Source organism: Neodiprion pinetum, chromosome 3 (genome assembly GCF_021155775.2).
Source record: "Neodiprion pinetum isolate iyNeoPine1 chromosome 3, iyNeoPine1.2, whole genome shotgun sequence".
NCBI classification, from domain to species: Eukaryota; Metazoa; Arthropoda; class Insecta; order Hymenoptera; family Diprionidae; genus Neodiprion; species Neodiprion pinetum.
The window spans coordinates 25,777,361-25,796,016 of record NC_060234.1 but is presented as its reverse complement, the minus strand read 5'-3'; the positions used below and the strand labels follow the sequence as shown (position 1 = coordinate 25,796,016).

Here is an 18,656-nt window from a genome sequence, read left to right as displayed (position 1 = left end):
CATTATGCTTGTTTTTTGAAATGTCGATACATAGTTTGAGGAGACATAATATGTTTAATCTGCATGACTATGAGATTGCATATGAATAATTACATATGAATAAACCCTTGCTTGTTTATCATACACTTGTGAAATCAATTCATTTTCAAGAACATCGTATTTTTGAGCACGAATCCATAGTGTTTATCCGTGATGTAAGTATTGGATGGTGTTAAGAGTAATTTAGTTTTCTGGATACACATTAATCCGCATGAGGATTTCGGTCTAAATATCTTTTGGTAAGAATATCCGTCTGAAAATTGTCCAGCTGTAAGTAATTTTTATTTGCACAACCGGCAACTGGGCATCTGTAAATAGGATATATGGTTTATAAATTTAGACGGACGTGATTGATTGATCCTTCCTTCAGTAATATTCAAAAATGATTGACTTTGGAGATCGTTTTGAAGGTCGTAGAAAATTAAAACTCTTCGTAATATTTTTGCATAATATTTCAATCTAGAGAGCCCTTTTCAGATGAGCGTAAACAGGCTTATTTACATGAGAAACAATTTGAAAATAATCATAAATGATGAAAGCAACAGATGGTGAGTGTAATGTTCCATAAATTGATGCAACGTTTGTTATGTTGTTCACCTGTTACTTTATGATATTGTTGAAATTGATTCTCATATAAATGACCTGTCTACTGTCATTTCGAAAGTCCCCTCTTTGTGGGCTTGAATGTTATGCAAAGTGTAAGCTGTTTTAATTTTACACAACTTTCTGAAACAATCAATTTTCAACTTTAAAGCTAAAGATTTTGTCTCCAGTACATCAAATACAGAGAGTATCTGGTGAAGCGAGCCTTTCTAAGTTGCCCTAGGTGACTGCATGCATTGCATTGATTGTTGTCAGTGGCTTTTGCTTGAGCGTGTCAAGTTCACTTCACGAGAGACTCTCTTGAGGTGCATTATAATTTAATTACCTTGTTTGTTTATTTGCTTTTAACAAAGCTTCAACACTTCCTCGATCATAAACATGACCACAAACTGTGTTTCTGACAGGATCATTTATTCGCCTTTTAGTGATGGGATCGATGACGTTTATATCATTTTGAGTCAGCACCAATTCGTCATCGTTCACGTTGGCTGCGTTGTTCAATCTTGTATCTTTTTTACAAACATGCAAGTTATACAGACATCTAATTGTACATACACTTATGAAATTCTTAACAGCTTTACTGAAGTGAAATTATAGAAAACCTTTAGCCAATTATTTCTATGAATCCGCTGGAAAATTTCAATTTGTAACGAATAAAACGTCCCTTGAAATACGGTCCAATACTATCCTACCAAATGAAAAATTGAAGTTCCTAAGCAAATGTATTGCAAAAATTTCATTAGTTAATTTCTTGACTGATACGGTTCATCAAAGTTCTATGGGTTTGTCAGTCCTGATAAAACTTACTTTCTAAGAGAACTTGGACTTGTTGTTGAAAATCCTGAAATTTCTTGTGCTTATTAACATCCGTGTCAATACCTTCTATTTCATTGGTAAATTGCTAAAACAAGCGTAAAGATGCATAATGAAGTAGAAAATTCTAATTATTTACAGCTAGCAAAGTTTATTTCATAAATAAAAAAGGATCACTTTTTTCTTAGGGTATTAATGATTGATGATGGGTAATTTTCGTCGAGTGTTGGTCAATTGAAGAGAAAAGTCTTTCTCAACTAATTAAATTAATCCTCCAACAGTCACTAACTTCAAAATAAGATATTAATGATTGGCAGAACAATATGGCTTATAATTTTTTGAGTAATTCACTAAGGAAAAGCAAATCTGTTAAACAAGTAAACTGTGTGGAATAAAATAGAATGTTGTTTCACAGATAAAAACCAAAGATGGGTAAATTTAAAATTGGATACTACTCACTGGTCTCTATACTAAAACTTGATTCATATTCATTAATATATTCTTCACAGAATTTATTAAACTGAATGTAAATACCTCCAGTGTTTGCGCATGATCAATTACTTCCTGATTTCCATTGAAATCATCTTGTGGTGCGGATAGGCGTTGTAAAATTTCACACGATTTCTTCAGTTTTAAATCTAGCTTAGCGCTGACCTCAGCTAGATCTGTTAATTCTTTCAGCCTCTCTTCTTGGGACTCATCTTCTGCAATCAATTGTACCAAATGAAAGCAGTGAATTGAAAAGTATAAAGAAATGAAAAAAAGAAACAAAACTGAAGAAGATCAAACTTAAAAATTGAGAAACTATAGCAATCACAAAAGCTTGAAAAGGCTGAGAGCCAAATACGAGCAGAGGGGCAATATAATAACTTACCAAAATAAGTCACGATATTTAAAGCCGTTTGCAAATACAAATTGTAGATTTCTTTGGGAGCTTCCTGTAGAGAACTCATTCTATCAAAATATCGCCTGGAAATATAAATATTATGCGTAAATTTCGTTAATACGTGTCTAGAAGAAGTCTGAATCGAATATGGTAGGCTTAAAGAAAATGTTAAATTGTGGTTGAAGGATAAAACTAACCTCAATGAAAAGAAGTTTAGAGTTGAGATGATTCCGTTAGAATTTTGAAATTTTTAATGCAAATTTGAAAAAAACTTCTGTCTAAGTGGAGCTTCCTTTTCGAGCTCACAAGGAACGGATTTACTGGGAAAGATAAACCTTAAAAACACAGCCTTGAAACTCGTATAGTTTCCCGCGTAGCATCTTCTTGAGTCGACTGTCGAGACTCACGCGCGCTCACTCGTGCGTCAAATTGCAGAGAGTTTGGAGTGTTAGAGATCAGTGGGCTTGCTTCTTTAAACCCCCATTTTCTCCTTTTCTTTCTTTTGCATAAGTGCCTCTTTGTTCAACTGGGTATTTGCATGATTTTTATATTTCTTAACTTTTGATGTTTTTCGATTCTATAAATTTTTTTAGAATTTTTGAAAAAAAAATATTTTGTTTTTGTTTATAAATATTTAAATAATTTAATAAATAAAAGTGGTCCTAAATCACATAAAAGTCACGTGACATAAAACGGAATGTGATTGGTTTGACGTCATTGTGCTGCTACTGGCGCGTTTATTTGAATCCACAAAGAGTAATGTACAATATTTTCTAGCGCTAAAAAAATTTTAAGTAAGTTTTTTAAACTTTAAGTTTGATACATTGTATAATTAATGTCAGACTTCGGTGAAAATAATTAAAATAGAAATCAATTTTTGTGTGGTGTTTTTTTTTTTTTAACTCACACGGATAATTGTGTGGAGGTTATGATCACGTCAATGTTATTATACTAAGAATGTTAAGCAAGCATTAGTTTGAGTATTTTTACAAGTTGGTACTATACACCAACAAAAATCGTTTTTTAATGACATATTGAATAATTTAATAACTTTAGTTTATAATAAACAGCACTATCAGACGTTCTTTTCATCAATCACAACACAGAGCAACAGCTGATTACACGTACGGCGTGCTTACAGGAGAACTTGGCGCTAAAAATTTCAAAAAAATTCAGCATTGTGACGTCACATACGCGAGATGGAGCTACTTATTCATTTAAATATTGCCTTTTTTTTATTTATTAAATTATTTAAATACTTATAAACAAAAACAAAATATTTTTTTTTCAAAAATTCTAAAAAAATTTAGAGAATCGAAAAACATCAAAAGTTAAGAAATATAAAAATCATGCAAATACCCAACTGGTACACGCACTGTATATTCAACAACTTATTTACGTCTGATAGCAAACTAGTCTTGAGTACTCGAAGCTGATTTTACATTGTGAATTAATGGAATACCGACAACGGTTGAAACGACGGCTGATTTATACCATGAGTCATACTCTGCATAAAGAATACTGATTGTAAAAAAATTAGTATAGCTAATTGTATTTTGTATACATTTTTGTCTTACTGCGAAAGATTAATTCAGAACAAATTAAATCTTCTAATCGTTAAAAGGATTTTTGTACTTTCTGCTTTACTTTATCTCATAAATTATCCAGTCGGTATCAAAATATTTTACACATGGGGCCGCGTACTAAACCTGGATGCGATTGAAACGACTAGGGCATTTCATAATTGTTGCAAAAAAACAGGACGATCCCCGGAAATGCATATTTCGGAAACTATTACTACACGTTATGTGCAGGGCACTGGTAAATTGAGTTTTCAACTATCAAACATAATTTTATTTCCATCCATAGAAAATCACCAATACAGTGAAACTTCCCAACAGCGGACATCTTCGGGACTAAAAATATTTTCCGTTATAGAGTAGTGTCCGTTATCCAGAACAATATTAAAGTGTAAATAGTGCTTCTGGAAACTTTCAGACTGTCCGTTCTAAAGAGGAATCCATTGTTGGGAGGTGTCCGTTAAGAGAAGTTTCAATGTAATTACATATTTCTTTCTCAGGGAAAGTCCGAAACGTTTGTATACAGATTTCAGCAAACACTGTGTTTTACTACAATCGCGATCTGATATTTTGTAATCGTCTATGTACCCTACAAAAAAAATTCGAATTTGCAAACGGTAGCTGACATAGTTGTATGTATGTATGTTGTATCAGGCACATGATACTGGGCTGTGAAAAAGTGGGGAGTTTCTTTTCCGTTGGCTTTGAGCTGCTCAGTAAGTTTCGGATTGCCAGAACGGCAGGGTAGAACAAAGGAATACGGTATTTCCGAAGCTTTTGCAAACTAATATAAAATAATCCGCTCAGTACAGAACGGCACTTTTAGTGTAACGCAGTACTAAATCGTTAGTCGCAAAACGACATAGTTCATTCCGCCGATATATAGACCAACTGGATATCCGGTCGAAGCGAAATTCCGCTCCCTATATTCTACTAAAAATATCATGAAACGAGGAAGAGGCTAGGGATTGTTGAACAAATGAACGATGACTAATTGACCACACAAGTCTGCCATTGTTTCTTGCTTTCATTTCAGTGTGTACAATTCAAATTCTAGGAAATATCGCTGCATGTTCGAAACATCTTTTACAGCCACAGTCCGTGAAAATCTCTAAATTAACCATCTGAAAATATACAGACGCAAATAATAGAACTTACTCGACTCTATCGTTCAAAGCGATTCAAATGCGTCGATCGCGCCTATTGGCCAACACCAGCGCAGCCTGCGCCAGCTGCCTGCCGGCTATTCCCTAAATTAATCTACCTGACCGCGGCTTGGAACCTAAGCGCGGGATGAAACTGCTCTCTTTTACTCCGATCCGCCGACCTCTTTGGTGGCCCGCTGCTCCAACGGATCGCGCTAATATATAAATCTTAAATTGTTCGATAATTCATACTGTTTAAAGTTATTTTAGAAGATATATTCTGTCAGTTAATAATATTGTTCGAATTTTAATCTTGTGATCGAGATAAGAAAAAAATGGCAGATCTTTTGTAAGTATAGTTCGCTGTCTCCTTTACCAGCTAGCTTTGACACGGACAATATGTGTCGTTTGGATGTTTTCAAAACTTCTCAAATCGTTCAATGCATTAATTATGTAAGTTCCAAGCGGCATGACAAACATCCCGGGAATGCGTCTTCGCGCCTAAAAAAGTCTGAGACCGCTGCATCAGAAAAACTTTAAAGAATTTCAAAGAGATTCGACGTTATAACACTTGTCTGTGTGATGGTTGGATTAATTCTCGTAAAGACAAAACCCTACAAAATTGTATTGAAAAAATATTACCTCGATTTATTCGTTTTGATCAGAATATTTGCGACCAGTTTATCGCGTTCTTAATGTCATGCGACCTTAAGGGGATCTTGTCACGACCTTTTGCCGATACATGTTTGCAGACACTACAGGTGTATACAGCGACGCAACAATCAAAAAAAAATCACGTGTTTCAAGGACAACTTATCTTTTGTAGTCTGTTTTGATTTTCATACGGTAACATGGTAATCCTTTCTCCATGTATGACAATTGTGTTTGATCAGCCAAGGTGAAATGGCGGTGAAACAGCTCCGGTTACAAAATATTATTTAGGGTGATGCTTGGAAATTTGAAAAAGAAAAAACATTTAATTGAAAAGCAATTCATTTTTGATAACACAAACAGTGAATGCGCAAACAATGAGCAAATTATCGAAACTGAAAAAGAGGTTGAATTTAGAAAATGGAGTGGCTATCTTCATAGAGATGTGAACTTGAGCATTGAAATTTTCTTATCATACCACAGTCAAGGAATCAACGTTTTATTTTTCGCATGTTTGAGTCAGTTTTTTCAGACAACAAGTAGTTGAAGCCATTTCATATGTCGTTGATTATTTTTTTCCACAACATCGAGGTGCTTATACCTATATTTCTAGGGAGTCAGCGACACAAACGATATCTATATTAATGTCGCATGGGATACGTAAGCTAACAACAACATGGGATGATAAAAACTTATCCGCCGAAGCTAGAGAAGCTAGTTGGACGCAGTTCTGCAAAACGATGAAGGTAATACTTCACGGTTTAACGTGCCTACCACCTATCACCGTGAAAGATTTGTCAGTTTACCGTGTTTTCGGTTATTTATTCATGTAAATAAAAAAGTATAGTTTAAAGTATTAGTTCTATTTTTTAACGGGTGGATCATACAACAGGATGTGATATATGCCAACTGGGGAGTAACGGAAGCAGAAAGAAGGATGCTGGCGGAGAAATTGGACCTGCTGACAAGTGAGACAGCCTTTGTTTGTAACGTTCAAGTATTCAGTATTATACATTTGTTTTCATTTTGTTGCAAATTTATCAATCGTTTTATTTACAATAGCTTTATACTAACCACAGTCATCTAATTATACCCAATTTCAATTACTATTTGCCTTCGAACTATGCTGATTCTCATCGATCGCATAAAAAATGCATAGTCATATTGATTATTGTTGCCATTTTAACGTCTGTCCTATTGTAGGATTTGATACGAGAAAGGATTCCATCGGGGAACTTCTAACAAAGGTTTGTTGTAGTCAAAATTCATGATAAAAAATTGAAAATTCGTCATTTTCATGTTGACGCCTGGGTGTTCAAGGTTTGAATAAATGTCTATTTAACGTAAATACTTATGATATTGTAGATAACTCATTCTGAGTTACTAGATATTTTTAAGCTTCTTGGATCTGAACTTGTTGGAATAGTGGCAGAGATCCCAAGTAAAATTTACTTGCAAAGTTTCAAATTACACAGGTCTGCAAAAAAATATCTTTTTTTAGCTACATGGGATGCTTTTGATAAATATTATGTTTTCGAATGTGCTGAAACCGAAAATGACTTCCGTTTTCCTCCATCACGTACAGTATTCTTGGAAAATACAAGGTAATTGCATAAAAGAAAAAGCATAACAATAATGAAAAAAAAACTACCATTTTATTACAATGACCTAAACAATATTTCTTATACAGCTAAACAAACAATTTCATTATGAGATGTATTTAACGCTCCGTGTGCTGTCTTTTCGCCTATGAAACTTTTTCTTCTTCTATTTGATACACCTCCGAACACGCTTCCGCTTTCCATTTTCTGTTGCCCTGTACTTATGTATTTATTGTTGAGTCTTACTCTAATACATGTTAAATGGAAGTAAGAAATCACTTTTGCACAGGATTCTTAGAATCAAGAATAGGATACCAGATTTCGAATTAAACGGGAGTTTCACTCCAAATGAAACTACAAACACGAGTTCAAGAAAAAACCTGACGCGATGGGACTTTTTGACTATTTTTCCCGGTTTCAGCGAGTGCATATCTATAAAAAACCTGTAAAGTTTTTTGGTTTCAGACCTATGTTACACTTTGCAATTCAGTTTCGCTTGATATTTCCAACAACAAAGAAAATCGTTCGACAATGAATATTCTTCTTGAAACCTGAAAATTAGGAATATGTGTAATGTTTGAAATGCTGGAAAATTTCTTTTTTTCCCAGATTGGAAACGGACAGCCTCAATATTAGTAAAACGACGGACTGCAGTACTTTCTATCAGTGGGACTCAACGATCTACAAATTGAAATTGCAAACTTCTGTTGATTACTCAATATATTATATTTCTAGACATTTTCTTTTAGTAAACCACAAAATCGGCTTCAATCAATCATCAGTCAGCATCAAATGTCTGTCATATCAGATATATTATGTAAGTGTTACATGAAAAAACAAAATGGCGATTAGATGATTTCGATTCACGGACGATTCATTATATCACCGGTGCAAACTAAGAAATAATTTTATTAATATGAGCCTAAATAATTGAATATACATGAGCGCATGTGCATTATTTGATATAGCAGATAAAGTAAGCAACAAACTATTTCCTTTTCTAATCTGCATGTAAGATACAATGTTCATTTTAATCTTGTATAATCACTGGATTTCATTGTTTTTCCCTTGATAATCTATTAACAGTAAAGTACTGCAAATATTTTGCAAAACTCTTCGAGATTATTGTTTTTATTCAGTCCGGTCGAGTAATTGAATTTGTAAACCTATAAGACCAGTATGAGTCTGTATTTTCCAAGCATATGGGATTCTACACCAAATACAATGTTTGTAAAGACTAGAATGGCTCACGGCATTGCCAAGTGGTCGGTGTCGAGCCTGCTGTGCAATGACGAATAAACGATCATTTATTTCTACGTTGTGTTAATCTAATAAATAGAGTTCAGTCTGTCAATCATTTTCAGAATCAAGTTAAACTTTTTTCTTGTATTACCGACGCGCGCGTATTCAACTTTCGCTGGTTGTGCGAAATCTTATCTAACACACTTTTCATCCCAAGCTAACCATCTGAACAATTCACCGGTTTTTCCCGTCTTCTGGTCGGCAACATTGCCAACTTCAGATGTTTAAATCCAGATATATTCTCGAACCGATAAACAGTAAACTTTCCTGAATGATTGTGTGTCATTGGAAATAATTGAAAGAGTGCATACCGTGTATGTTTATACAGTCCAATGGTGGTAATTGATTGTTCAGCGTGCGGCAGCGAGAGGTAACTATCTGTATGCTTTTTCCGAACTCGATTACATTTGATAGCGGTGTTCTAATTTCTTGATCACAAACTCTGTCGATTACGTGATTCACGAAGTGACAGTAGGTATCCATTTCCGAGGTCCTAGGTAAAATTTTGAATACCTTGATTTTCCCTACGGCTAGGTACCAATGGTTATAGTTTATAGTGTGCTTATCTTAAAGTCCTTAAGTAACTTTTGAAAGAGTAGATTCAACATAAAATGATAAGAGACCTTTTTTGTATCGCGTTCAATTCCCTACAAAAATACGTTGCGAAATGGGTATGCATGGGAAATAGAAATTCGACCTCTTGATATTAATATTAAGAGCTGAAACTTGGGTACCATCTTTCTTTCGTCATTTGGAACAATATTTTCTATTTTGATTTTGAAAAAAAAATTGGTGATGTTTTTGATAGAGTCTACCGTACACGCATAAAATAATGGAAAATATAGTATTTATCGGCTTCAGATAAGCTTTGGAAAGCGCTGGTGCTAGGTACGGACACTCAAGGGTGGATTTTCACGTGCACCAAACAGCTGCTCTGATCCGTCAATTCACCGAATCACCAAGCGTGAGATGTCAGCAAATGGTGATTTTGGCGAATTCTCTCTAATACTCTCGTTATTCGTAAGGTTTGAACCACTGAAATATAACAATATGTTGGAGGTTTGGACATATATTTCAGTGGTTTGTTTGTTACCAGATTAAATACCCATCAACACTTTTCCGGTGACATTGTTTTTCATTTGTGACCAGTACCTAATCTGGTGATTACACTGAAATATAGTAATACTGGAATGTGCACCGTGTAGTCTATACCCACCAAGTCTATGGGATAGGCGCGCGCAAATTTAAACAAGGATACAAATATTCTCCATATTAGTGAAAGAGAGGGGGAGCCCTTACTCTCTCGGTCAACGCCGCGTTACGGCGAACGTTCCGTATTCTATTCCTTTTCACAGCGTGCCAGCGTTAATTTTCAAATAGCGGTATTTTCATTTTTTCATCCTGTTTTATTCGTGCGTTGATATTGAAATGTACGGTTTGAGTTGAGATCAGCATTTTCTGATTATCTCAGCGGTATTGAGGTGATCAAAATCTGATACTTCTTTTAGTTGATGTTAGAACGAATTATAATAGGAAAATAGGTTAGACATGTCGGATGATGAAAGTTGCTTGTCCGAAGATGAAAGTGAAGTACTAGTGTACGTCGAATGTGAGGGATACGTTGACGGCAGCATATTTAAAAATGAAAAACTTCAACTCGACATTATCGGCATTGACTCCGACCATCCGATCATGCAAATCAACGGAAAGGTAAAGTGTGACACTTTTAATAAGTCTCACTCCCAACTTGTATGAAGTCGAGTGAAAATCCAATACATATAAAAGAGGGCATCAACTTCGAACGGTTTGAGAACCGGTTAATAAATTACATTTACTAGTAAAATTTTAATGTTAATTCAATGATTCAATCCATGAAGTCTGAAAATTTTAATTTCTACAAGTCTACAGATGATGGAATTTTGATACACTCTCATAAAAAATACAGTGGATATTTTATATGAATTGGCTCAAAAAATATTATCATAAATTTAACAAAAAAACATTGATTGTTATCAAAGTTTGAAATTTTTTTTATTCATGCAATCAAATCGTAGAGGTAAAAACACGAGAGAAATAGTAAAATAAAATTATCTTCTCAAATCGTTACGTAATAGATAAATAATTATACCTGCCTGTAATTGTTAGACATTGTCAAATGAGTGTCAAATGACTTGATTGGATGATCTTACAGTTTTATGAAGGCACGTATCACGATGCGGCGGGAACTTACATGTTCTTTGAAAGAGATGAAGCACCAGTTGTAGATGATCCTGCCTTTGAAACACCCGCAACATTGAAATATTTTGCCAAAACTAGGAAGCTGTTGAAAATGGAGAGGGTATTCACCATGCAAAGAACTGAGGTCTTAGGAGACTCGGATCATTTGCACTATCTGCCTAATATAAGTACCATCAAAGAGGCTGGTGTTCCGCCAAAGTATCAAGACGATGGTACTGTGACGTTGATCAAGATTTGAGATTTGAGCTATATTTATAATAGTGATAGTAGTATACTTATTCATACTTTAAATATTACAGCTTTGCAATTCTGGGAGAGGATGCGAGATGATAGAATGGAAGCATTAAAAATTTACTTAGAAAAGCAAGAAATCAGAGATGAAAAACGGTTGAAAGGAATTGAACTTGACTCAGAATCAGATGATGACAATCCGTTTGCTATGTATAAGTCAAAAAGTATGAAAGGCGCAAACAGTGCACCTTCACAATCCAAGCCTCAACATACCACCTCAAACTTTGCTGCAGATATCTCTGAATCCGAAGACATTGATATTTCAAATATATTGAATAAAGTAATGAAATTAGACTCGAGTGTAGACGCAGCTGAAGAAAGTTGGAAGATAAAGCCTGGTGAAAAATTGACGGTAATAGATCCTGGCCCTTCGACTTCTAAACAAACTCATCTTGACATGCCGTTGTTGGCTTCTATGAAAAAAAGGAAGTCGTCATCCAAAGCAATGTCCAAATCAAAGTCAAAAGTTGTATTTAAAAAACCGAACAGAAGAGCTCCTAAATCAAAAAAATCTCAAACAACAATCCACAGCTCAGATGAAACGAGTAAAGTTAGTTCATTAGTGGTAGAGTCGGACTTTGACGAAATTCAAGTTCCAGTAAAATTGGAGGTACCGGACAAAGAAGATAATAGTGATGAAAAAACTTTAGGAGCAGCTGATGAAGCAAGTATGAGTAGAAAGTCGGTTAGTTCAATGTCAAAGAGATTAGAAAAACAAGCAAAACGTGAAGCTAAAATGAAAGAAATTTCAAGAAGGCTCAAGGCACACAAAGATGAGTTCCTCAAGTCCCAGCATCATGTTAATGCACGTCAAGATTCGGGAAGCAAGACACATTGAAATAACTTTCATCACTGTTACATGATGTTATCATAACAATTTAAATATTGATCATCATTGTGCCAGGACTTGCAAAAGTAAAGTGCTCAGCAAATGAAACTGTTGTGGGTTGAAAGAATTTGGAGACCAGATTTTCATGAAGTTGTGAATATGTCGATTGTAATGGTAGTAAAAATAGTTTCAGAAGTATTTCGTAAGGAAAATCTGAATTCAGAAGTATTACGACATATGGGCTCTTTCGCAACTAATTATTCTGTCGCGTTCTTCAAGTAATAGATAAATGCATTGGCATCAATTCTAGTCGTTCCTCATCGACTCAAATCAAACTCGCTCTCTAATCTCGCAAATTCTCGCAGTTGATACTGGACAATTACTTTTCAGAGAAATTGTTAATAATTATACATATTTTTCAAAGCACGACGTAGTGTTTTGGTGTGCGTATAAGTATAAGGGTAAATGTATCTTATTTAAACAAGAATCATATCACTAACAAATGATGTAATATATTTTTTCATTTTTGTAATATACAAATTATGGAGTACAAATTACGTAACATTAAACGTAATCACAAAGTTTACAAAAGTATGGTTCTAGAAGTAATTTACAATGTATTAGTAAACATGTGTATGTTACATAAAGGCCTCTGGTTGCTAATATCATAGCGCAGAATAATTGATACAAAACAGTACATTCAATCAGATCGAATGAGATCACTACAGTATGACAATATATCTTTCCTAATTCTACAATTAAATTAAATAGTCAATTTTATCTACATTCTAAATGATATATTTTACGCAGCGTGTTACATCTGCTTGCTTAATGATTATCAAAATCCTGGGCTCTGCTGTATCAAAGATCCAAACGAGAAACATTATTCAATTTTTGGTCATATGTAAATTATAAAATTGACAAATTATGGAAAATGTTATTGAAGCGAAATAGCTTTCAAAGAATTTTATCAAATCGGTCGAAAATATTGTATATGTAATATTTCGGTGCCAGTGTCTACCAGTCCAAGTCACCAGGTAATTCACCAGGTAATTCATCCGGATATTCACCCGTCAAGCATGCAGTGCAATGTCCGATATAACTGCAATCTCGGTTATCCATGCCATGCCTAACTGCTTGAACAAGCCCTTTAACTGATAAATAAGTCAAGCTATCTGCACCAACATGTTTAGCCAATTTTATACTATCCAATTTATTTGCGATTAATTCTTCTCGTGTCGGTATATTGATACCCATGTAACAAGGATATTTGAGAGGTGGAGACGCGATTTTAATATGAACCTGCAAAAAATGTTCCCAAGTTTACATTTATCCAGTTGTTTACAGTATAATATAAACAATCTTATTAACACATATATATATAATATGCCAATTATACCTCCTTAACACCAGCATCTCGGAGTAGTTTGATAATCGGGCCAATTGTGTTTCCTCTAACAATCGAGTCATCAATTAATATAAGTTTCTTTCCTTTAACATTTGCAGATAGTGCACCAAATTTCTTAGCCACTCCTAATTGTCTCAGTCTTGTGCTTGGCTGAATGAAAGTACGACCAACATATCTGTTTTTACACAAAACCTCAGCAAAGGGTATCATTGACTGAAAACCAAATATCGATATTTTCAAGAAATGGATTCAAAACCACTAAGGCTTCATGGATGATATACAAAATTGTTTGAATCACTATTCACCTGTCTGGCATATCCGTGCGCAGCTGCTGTGCCTGATTCTGGGACTGAGCTAACTATGTCTGCATCTACTGGAGATTCCAGGGCTAATACTTTTCCACACTGCATCCTAACGGAATATACCATTTGACCTGGAATAAAAGAATAAGAGAAATTTCAAATTATGAATTCTTGATGATTGCAAAAAACGAAGGAATATGAAAAAAATCATTCACCTTCAAAAATACTGTCACTCCGTGCAAAATACACGTATTCAAATATACAAAATGCTTGTGGCTTTTTATCCGGTCGTTCTATTATGTCAATTGTTTTAATTCCTTCACGGGTTAATTCAACAATTTCCCCTGGAAAAACTTCCCGGACGTATCTTGCACCAATACTAAGAAAGCCACAAGACTCGGATGATATGACCCAACCATCAGCCTCGTCCTCATCATCAGATTCATTAGCTGTTGAAGGAAAAGTAAATTAATATTTCTTATTTACACGTATTAGAAATACAATGAAGAGTTTCATGATACATTATCGTTGTGTCAATTAACAACGAAGTAAATTATTTGTAGCGCAAATTTGAAATTGATAAAACTGAATACTCTGCAAGAAAAATGATAATCTGCAGTAGGATCAGGAAAATTCTCTATAAATTAAACACTTCTTTTTAGTAAATGGTACAAACATGAAAAGTGATATTGCGAATTTTGCATGCTCTCTAGTTTCAGTTCTCTATACAGATATTTTACAAAAAAAGCTCAAAACAAATACTAGAAATCAATATAGTAGGTTAATTGCTTTATTTAATCTCTGCACTGAAGTTTTCGTGTAATTTAATGTAATCTACTTCAACATATGACAAGACTATGGAGGTATTTGTTAGACATTTGTATCCGGTCGAACTTAAGGAATATTTCAAAAAACTCGAATATAACAAAACAATCTGACGAACATTTTTTTCTTCCGTTAAAAAATACACGCCATTTCAAAATATGAAAATTGCTATTAAAATGATTAATATATCAACAGTCTAAAGTGCCAGGACGTTTAGTGTTAAATTACGAGACAATGTTCGAATAAATATCTACAATAAACCACTTGCATTCTACACCACCACCCACCAAGATTACCGATGGGGACAATTTTTCCCAGGCACAGAGGTCGATTGCCATACGGATCTCTCACTCCGTAGATTCTGTCTCTATGCATAATAACCAAAGAATATGATAGGGGAGCTAATTGCATAAGGTGTTTAATCCGCGCTGGCCAGTCTGGTCCACTAATTTCGCCTTCAGGAGGATTGAGACACAATGCTTGTGTAATTAATTCTGAGTCAGAATGTGTGGATAATCCAACTCCTCGACTGAGTACCTGTGATAGAAAAAAAAAAGAAAGAAAACGTAATTCAACACTGTGATTAATTTGTCAGTAAATTGCTTAATACTCTTGGAAGCTTGAGTGATAAATTCTGCGAATATTGGAAATGAAAATGAAGTTATTAATCTTACATTAAACTAATAGTGGTGCAATTTTAGGGAAAAATTGAAGCCTACCATTTTTCTGAGGGATTCCGTATTTACAAGCTCTCCATTGTGTGCAACAGCCAGTGCTCCATGAGCTGTGTGAACAACAAAAGGCTGACAATTAACTTCTTCACTTGCCGCGCTTGTACTGTACCTCGTGTGACCTATTCCCAGATTTCCTCGCAATCTTCTGATATTTTCATCATTGAAAATATTACTAATCATTCCCATTCCCTTGTGGACATGAAATGATTTTGCGCAAAGGCCCTTACTCGTCACAATGCCGGCACTTTCCTGACCTCGGTGCTGCAAGGCTACAAGTCCTGTTACAAAGAAGAACTCAATTAGCACATCAAAATTATTAAATATTATTTGAGTGTTTAGTACGTTTAAGATGTTTCCACGGTCTTATCCACGGTCAGAAATAATTCAGGGCGTAATTAGCATTGCAGCTCACGTCATTCTAGATAAAAAATTTACCTAAACAAATCACTTGTGCCACGTCAACTTGTGATGGCCAATCCCCAGCAGCAATGCATCCAAACACACCACACTCGTGTGTTAATCCAGAAGTTTTTTGTCCACGTGTTTCACCCTTACTCTGAGGTCTTTTTGTTTGTCTAGTCTGCACAGCAAGCCTAGACATTGCCTTAGTGCAATCGTCTTGCGGCCCATTGCAGGACATATTTAATGTATGATTCTGTGAATGAAGAATTAAATATCGTGAATTTTGTGTCTGTGAATGAAATCATCAATCCGCTTTTGATATTATCATGCGCATAGTGAGTTGCGAAAGTATTATTTCTGACGTAATTGATCAGTATAAGACCTTTGCCACATTTAAATTTACTAGCACAAAGTTAATGTTGACAATGTTGAACAGGAATTGCATAATTTGCTATGTAATGTCGTAATTCCCACATAGTTGTAAACAGAGGAATCAAAGTCGAAAGATAAACAGCTTGAACTGCCTCGAATATAAACCACAGCTTTGCGTAATAAAAGAATTATTAAAAAACAGGAAAGTGCGTAGGTTCAATAAATTCATTAGAGTTATCAAGTATTGGAAATTTATCTTGTTATTGTTGACAAACATCTTCAAAGTTTTTTGAATAATTTTGAGAGTTACAATTTCGAAAGATTTGGCTGTAGATGTACTTTATAATTATTTGATCACATCTCATCAAACTTACTGCACATACATATTAGAAAATGAATAAGATCAATTTTTCAAAAATCAATTATTGAATGAGTAGACATTCATATTTTCCTTAGCATTAATGTAATTTGACACATTTTACTGTTTCATATTTAAGTTGCTACTTTAACTTGTGCCTTTCCCTAAAATTCTTATTTATCCGGCTAAAATTTTACTATTTCCATGCAATTTAACTGACCATGCGCAAGTGCCAAATAAATTAATTGAAATATAAATTTGCAAGAAAATAAGTCATATATAGCCTGTAAGTGGCAAACAGAATCTTTGATAATGCGGAATGCATAAAAAGCAGTTGCAAAATCACAACTTGAAGTGTTGGTACATTCCATTCTGATAACGAGATCCCCTAGTGATGGTGAATTAACCCGCCCCATTATCAAGCAACTTGTGTATTTTCTTGACCTCTGCAAAGGCATCTTTGCTATTTTATTTTTTATCACATACGTGTTTATAATTTCTTGCAATTTCACAATATCATTTTATATACAATAATATTCTACTGACGACACATGTAGTCCAGATAGTGTTCCAGCATTTGTTATCCTCACCTACCTTATGATTACAGTTTCTTCTTAAATTACTAATTACCACTAATTATAGTATAGAAATTTTCGCAACATATATAACAAGAATTGAACATTGTCACTAACAGTCATGATTGTAATATTAACTGATACTTGAAGTGATATGCATAATTGTCATCAGTTGCGTGATTTTACGTCAATCTGTTTCTAAATTCTAATGACAACGACTGCGACAGTTCTAGTTCGAACAATGATGAAATTATTATTATCATCATTATTATTATAACACAATTGCTACGTAATCGCGTACAGTGGTTACAGATTGCGTATAACGTGCGTAATTATGCGTCCGCTGTACGATAAAGTACTAAGCTATAAACGATTAAGTTGATTATCTGAAGCTGTAAATTAGTAACAGTAGATATCGGCTCTAGACATGATGTAATTAATGACAAGCACACCCAACGCCCACGTGGTTCGAAATCCGTAAGGTTAAAGCCACCCATGTGACGTGGAAAGTATTAGTAACATTCATATTATGGTAACCCAAGTCCGACGTTGTAAACTAATAATTATTAAATTTATAAAAATGCGAGTCGAAACCATCGGTTACGGCACGGGCGCACGAAAAAAACTAAAATTTGTGCATGCTATATGGCGTACTTGATTATTCTGCAACGTGAACATTTACTCTCTCTGCCTTATACAGTATATTTTCTATTGCAGAAATATACCAAAACACAATGCGAAATAGAAATATAATATTGGTATTTCTTACATATTAGATAAAACAGAACGGAATTGATTAGGTTATGCGAAAATCAAATTATTGAGATCATACTTTTGTATGAGACGGTACAGAACATGCAATGGACACCTGTTGCCGAATCGCGTGTCGAATTCGTGCTGCGACATAAATATAACTTTCGCACAAATTCGAATGTCGGTATTTGCTCATAAATTAGCTGTGGAAAATCAGCCTAATTTGACGCAGAAGCAATATTTCTTACTCGCTAATGCATGAGTGAATAGTTTAATTCATATACTCACGAAATTTTAGCGTATACGATGCAGTTACCAAAGCGCCAAAACGAACGTGCACGCCAAGCGCTCGCGTGGGTTAGAATGATCCGTAAAGACCAATGGGAAGTAGTTTTTGAGTGGAGGGGCATCTCGCGCCAACCTCCTTCATCGTCGTGCGTATTATATTATTTATCTCCTTTTATACTACATGTAAGGACAATTATCGCCAGCTGTCACATGTACGCAGGAAACTAAATCAATGAAGCAATCCCGCAACGATCGAAACTTGACAAACATTTCATTATACAACACTACTGATCTGCGACCCTTTATTATTGTGTTGTGAACAAATGAAATGTAGATTTACAGCTCGTAAATTAAGTATATACGTTGTTTTCTGATTTTAATTATCTTTAGACATTTCTTCCCTGGTCTAATTATGGGCTATCAAGGCAATATAGTTTTTACGCGGAGGAATATACAAGTATGCTATATTTAAAGGTAAATTATAATCATTGAAAATTTTTGGAAAAGTTGTTGATTTCTATTACCCAAATTCCGTTCGAGCAATTTTTTGGGCAATCAGTTGTTCTGAAAATCCGGGGTAATTCAAATTCATCATGAAATTTGCAAAAAAGAATTTCCATTCACGAGGAGAGATTGAAATATTCTGAATTTTGGAATTATT

The 18,656-nt window shown here is 34.5% G+C and overlaps 3 protein-coding genes across 4 annotated transcripts; 1 reads left to right on the top strand and 2 right to left on the bottom strand.

Annotated features, from left to right (window-relative positions):
* Positions 1–8: 8 nt before the first annotated feature.
* LOC124213980 (E3 SUMO-protein ligase NSE2) lies at positions 9–2,764 on the bottom strand. Its single transcript, XM_046615832.2, has 6 exons — positions 2,539–2,764; positions 2,330–2,424; positions 1,990–2,159; positions 1,450–1,543; positions 968–1,151; positions 9–347 (listed from the first exon to the last, which is right to left on the bottom strand). Exons 2-6 carry the CDS (start codon positions 2,406–2,408, stop codon positions 242–244), a joined length of 633 nt encoding a protein of 210 aa, XP_046471788.1. The 5' UTR covers positions 2,409–2,424; positions 2,539–2,764; the 3' UTR covers positions 9–241.
* A 7,168-nt stretch (positions 2,765–9,932) lies between these two features.
* On the top strand, positions 9,933–15,527 carry LOC124214233 (uncharacterized). Its single transcript, XM_046616434.2, has 3 exons — positions 9,933–10,330; positions 10,812–11,070; positions 11,158–15,527. Exons 1-3 carry the CDS (start codon positions 10,169–10,171, stop codon positions 11,985–11,987), a joined length of 1,251 nt encoding a protein of 416 aa, XP_046472390.1. The 5' UTR covers positions 9,933–10,168; the 3' UTR covers positions 11,988–15,527.
* LOC124214230 (amidophosphoribosyltransferase) lies at positions 12,471–18,144 on the bottom strand. Of its 2 annotated transcripts, none has more exons than XM_046616428.2 (8): positions 17,996–18,144; positions 15,683–15,902; positions 15,233–15,525; positions 14,801–15,050; positions 13,904–14,137; positions 13,692–13,819; positions 13,378–13,599; positions 12,471–13,280 (listed from the first exon to the last, which is right to left on the bottom strand). In XM_046616428.2, the coding sequence occupies exons 2-8, from the start codon at positions 15,885–15,887 to the stop codon at positions 12,996–12,998; spliced, it is 1,617 nt and encodes a 538-aa protein (XP_046472384.1). In that variant the 5' UTR covers positions 15,888–15,902; positions 17,996–18,144; the 3' UTR covers positions 12,471–12,995. The 2 variants fall into 2 exon arrangements, with proteins under 2 accessions (XP_046472384.1, XP_046472385.1); XM_046616429.2 differs by having other exon boundaries at positions 14,810–15,050.
* Between the last annotated feature and the right edge of the window lie 512 nt (positions 18,145–18,656).

What these genes read in the sequence shown, in the direction of transcription:
- LOC124213980 (XM_046615832.2), bottom strand. Translation starts at nt 2,408, where the DNA reads ATGAGTTCTCTACAGGAAGCTCCCAAAGAAATCTACAATTTGTATTTG. An exon ending in AAATATCGTGACTTATTTTG is followed by an intron (nt 2,160 to 2,329) that starts GTAAGTTATTAT and finishes AATTGATTGCAG; the next exon opens with AAGATGAGTCCCAAGAAGAG. An exon ending in AAAGCAAATAAACAAACAAG is followed by an intron (nt 348 to 967) that starts GTAATTAAATTA and finishes TCCTATTTACAG; the next exon opens with ATGCCCAGTTGCCGGTTGTG.
- LOC124214233 (XM_046616434.2), top strand. Translation starts at nt 10,169, where the DNA reads ATGTCGGATGATGAAAGTTGCTTGTCCGAAGATGAAAGTGAAGTACTA. An exon ending in TCATGCAAATCAACGGAAAG is followed by an intron (nt 10,331 to 10,811) that starts GTAAAGTGTGAC and finishes ATGATCTTACAG; the next exon opens with TTTTATGAAGGCACGTATCA. An exon ending in GCCAAAGTATCAAGACGATG is followed by an intron (nt 11,071 to 11,157) that starts GTACTGTGACGT and finishes TAAATATTACAG; the next exon opens with CTTTGCAATTCTGGGAGAGG.
- LOC124214230 (XM_046616428.2), bottom strand. Translation starts at nt 15,887, where the DNA reads ATGTCCTGCAATGGGCCGCAAGACGATTGCACTAAGGCAATGTCTAGG. An exon ending in GGCACAAGTGATTTGTTTAG is followed by an intron (nt 15,526 to 15,682) that starts GTAAATTTTTTA and finishes TCTTTGTAACAG; the next exon opens with GACTTGTAGCCTTGCAGCAC. An exon ending in CGGAATCCCTCAGAAAAATG is followed by an intron (nt 15,051 to 15,232) that starts GTAGGCTTCAAT and finishes TTTCTATCACAG; the next exon opens with GTACTCAGTCGAGGAGTTGG.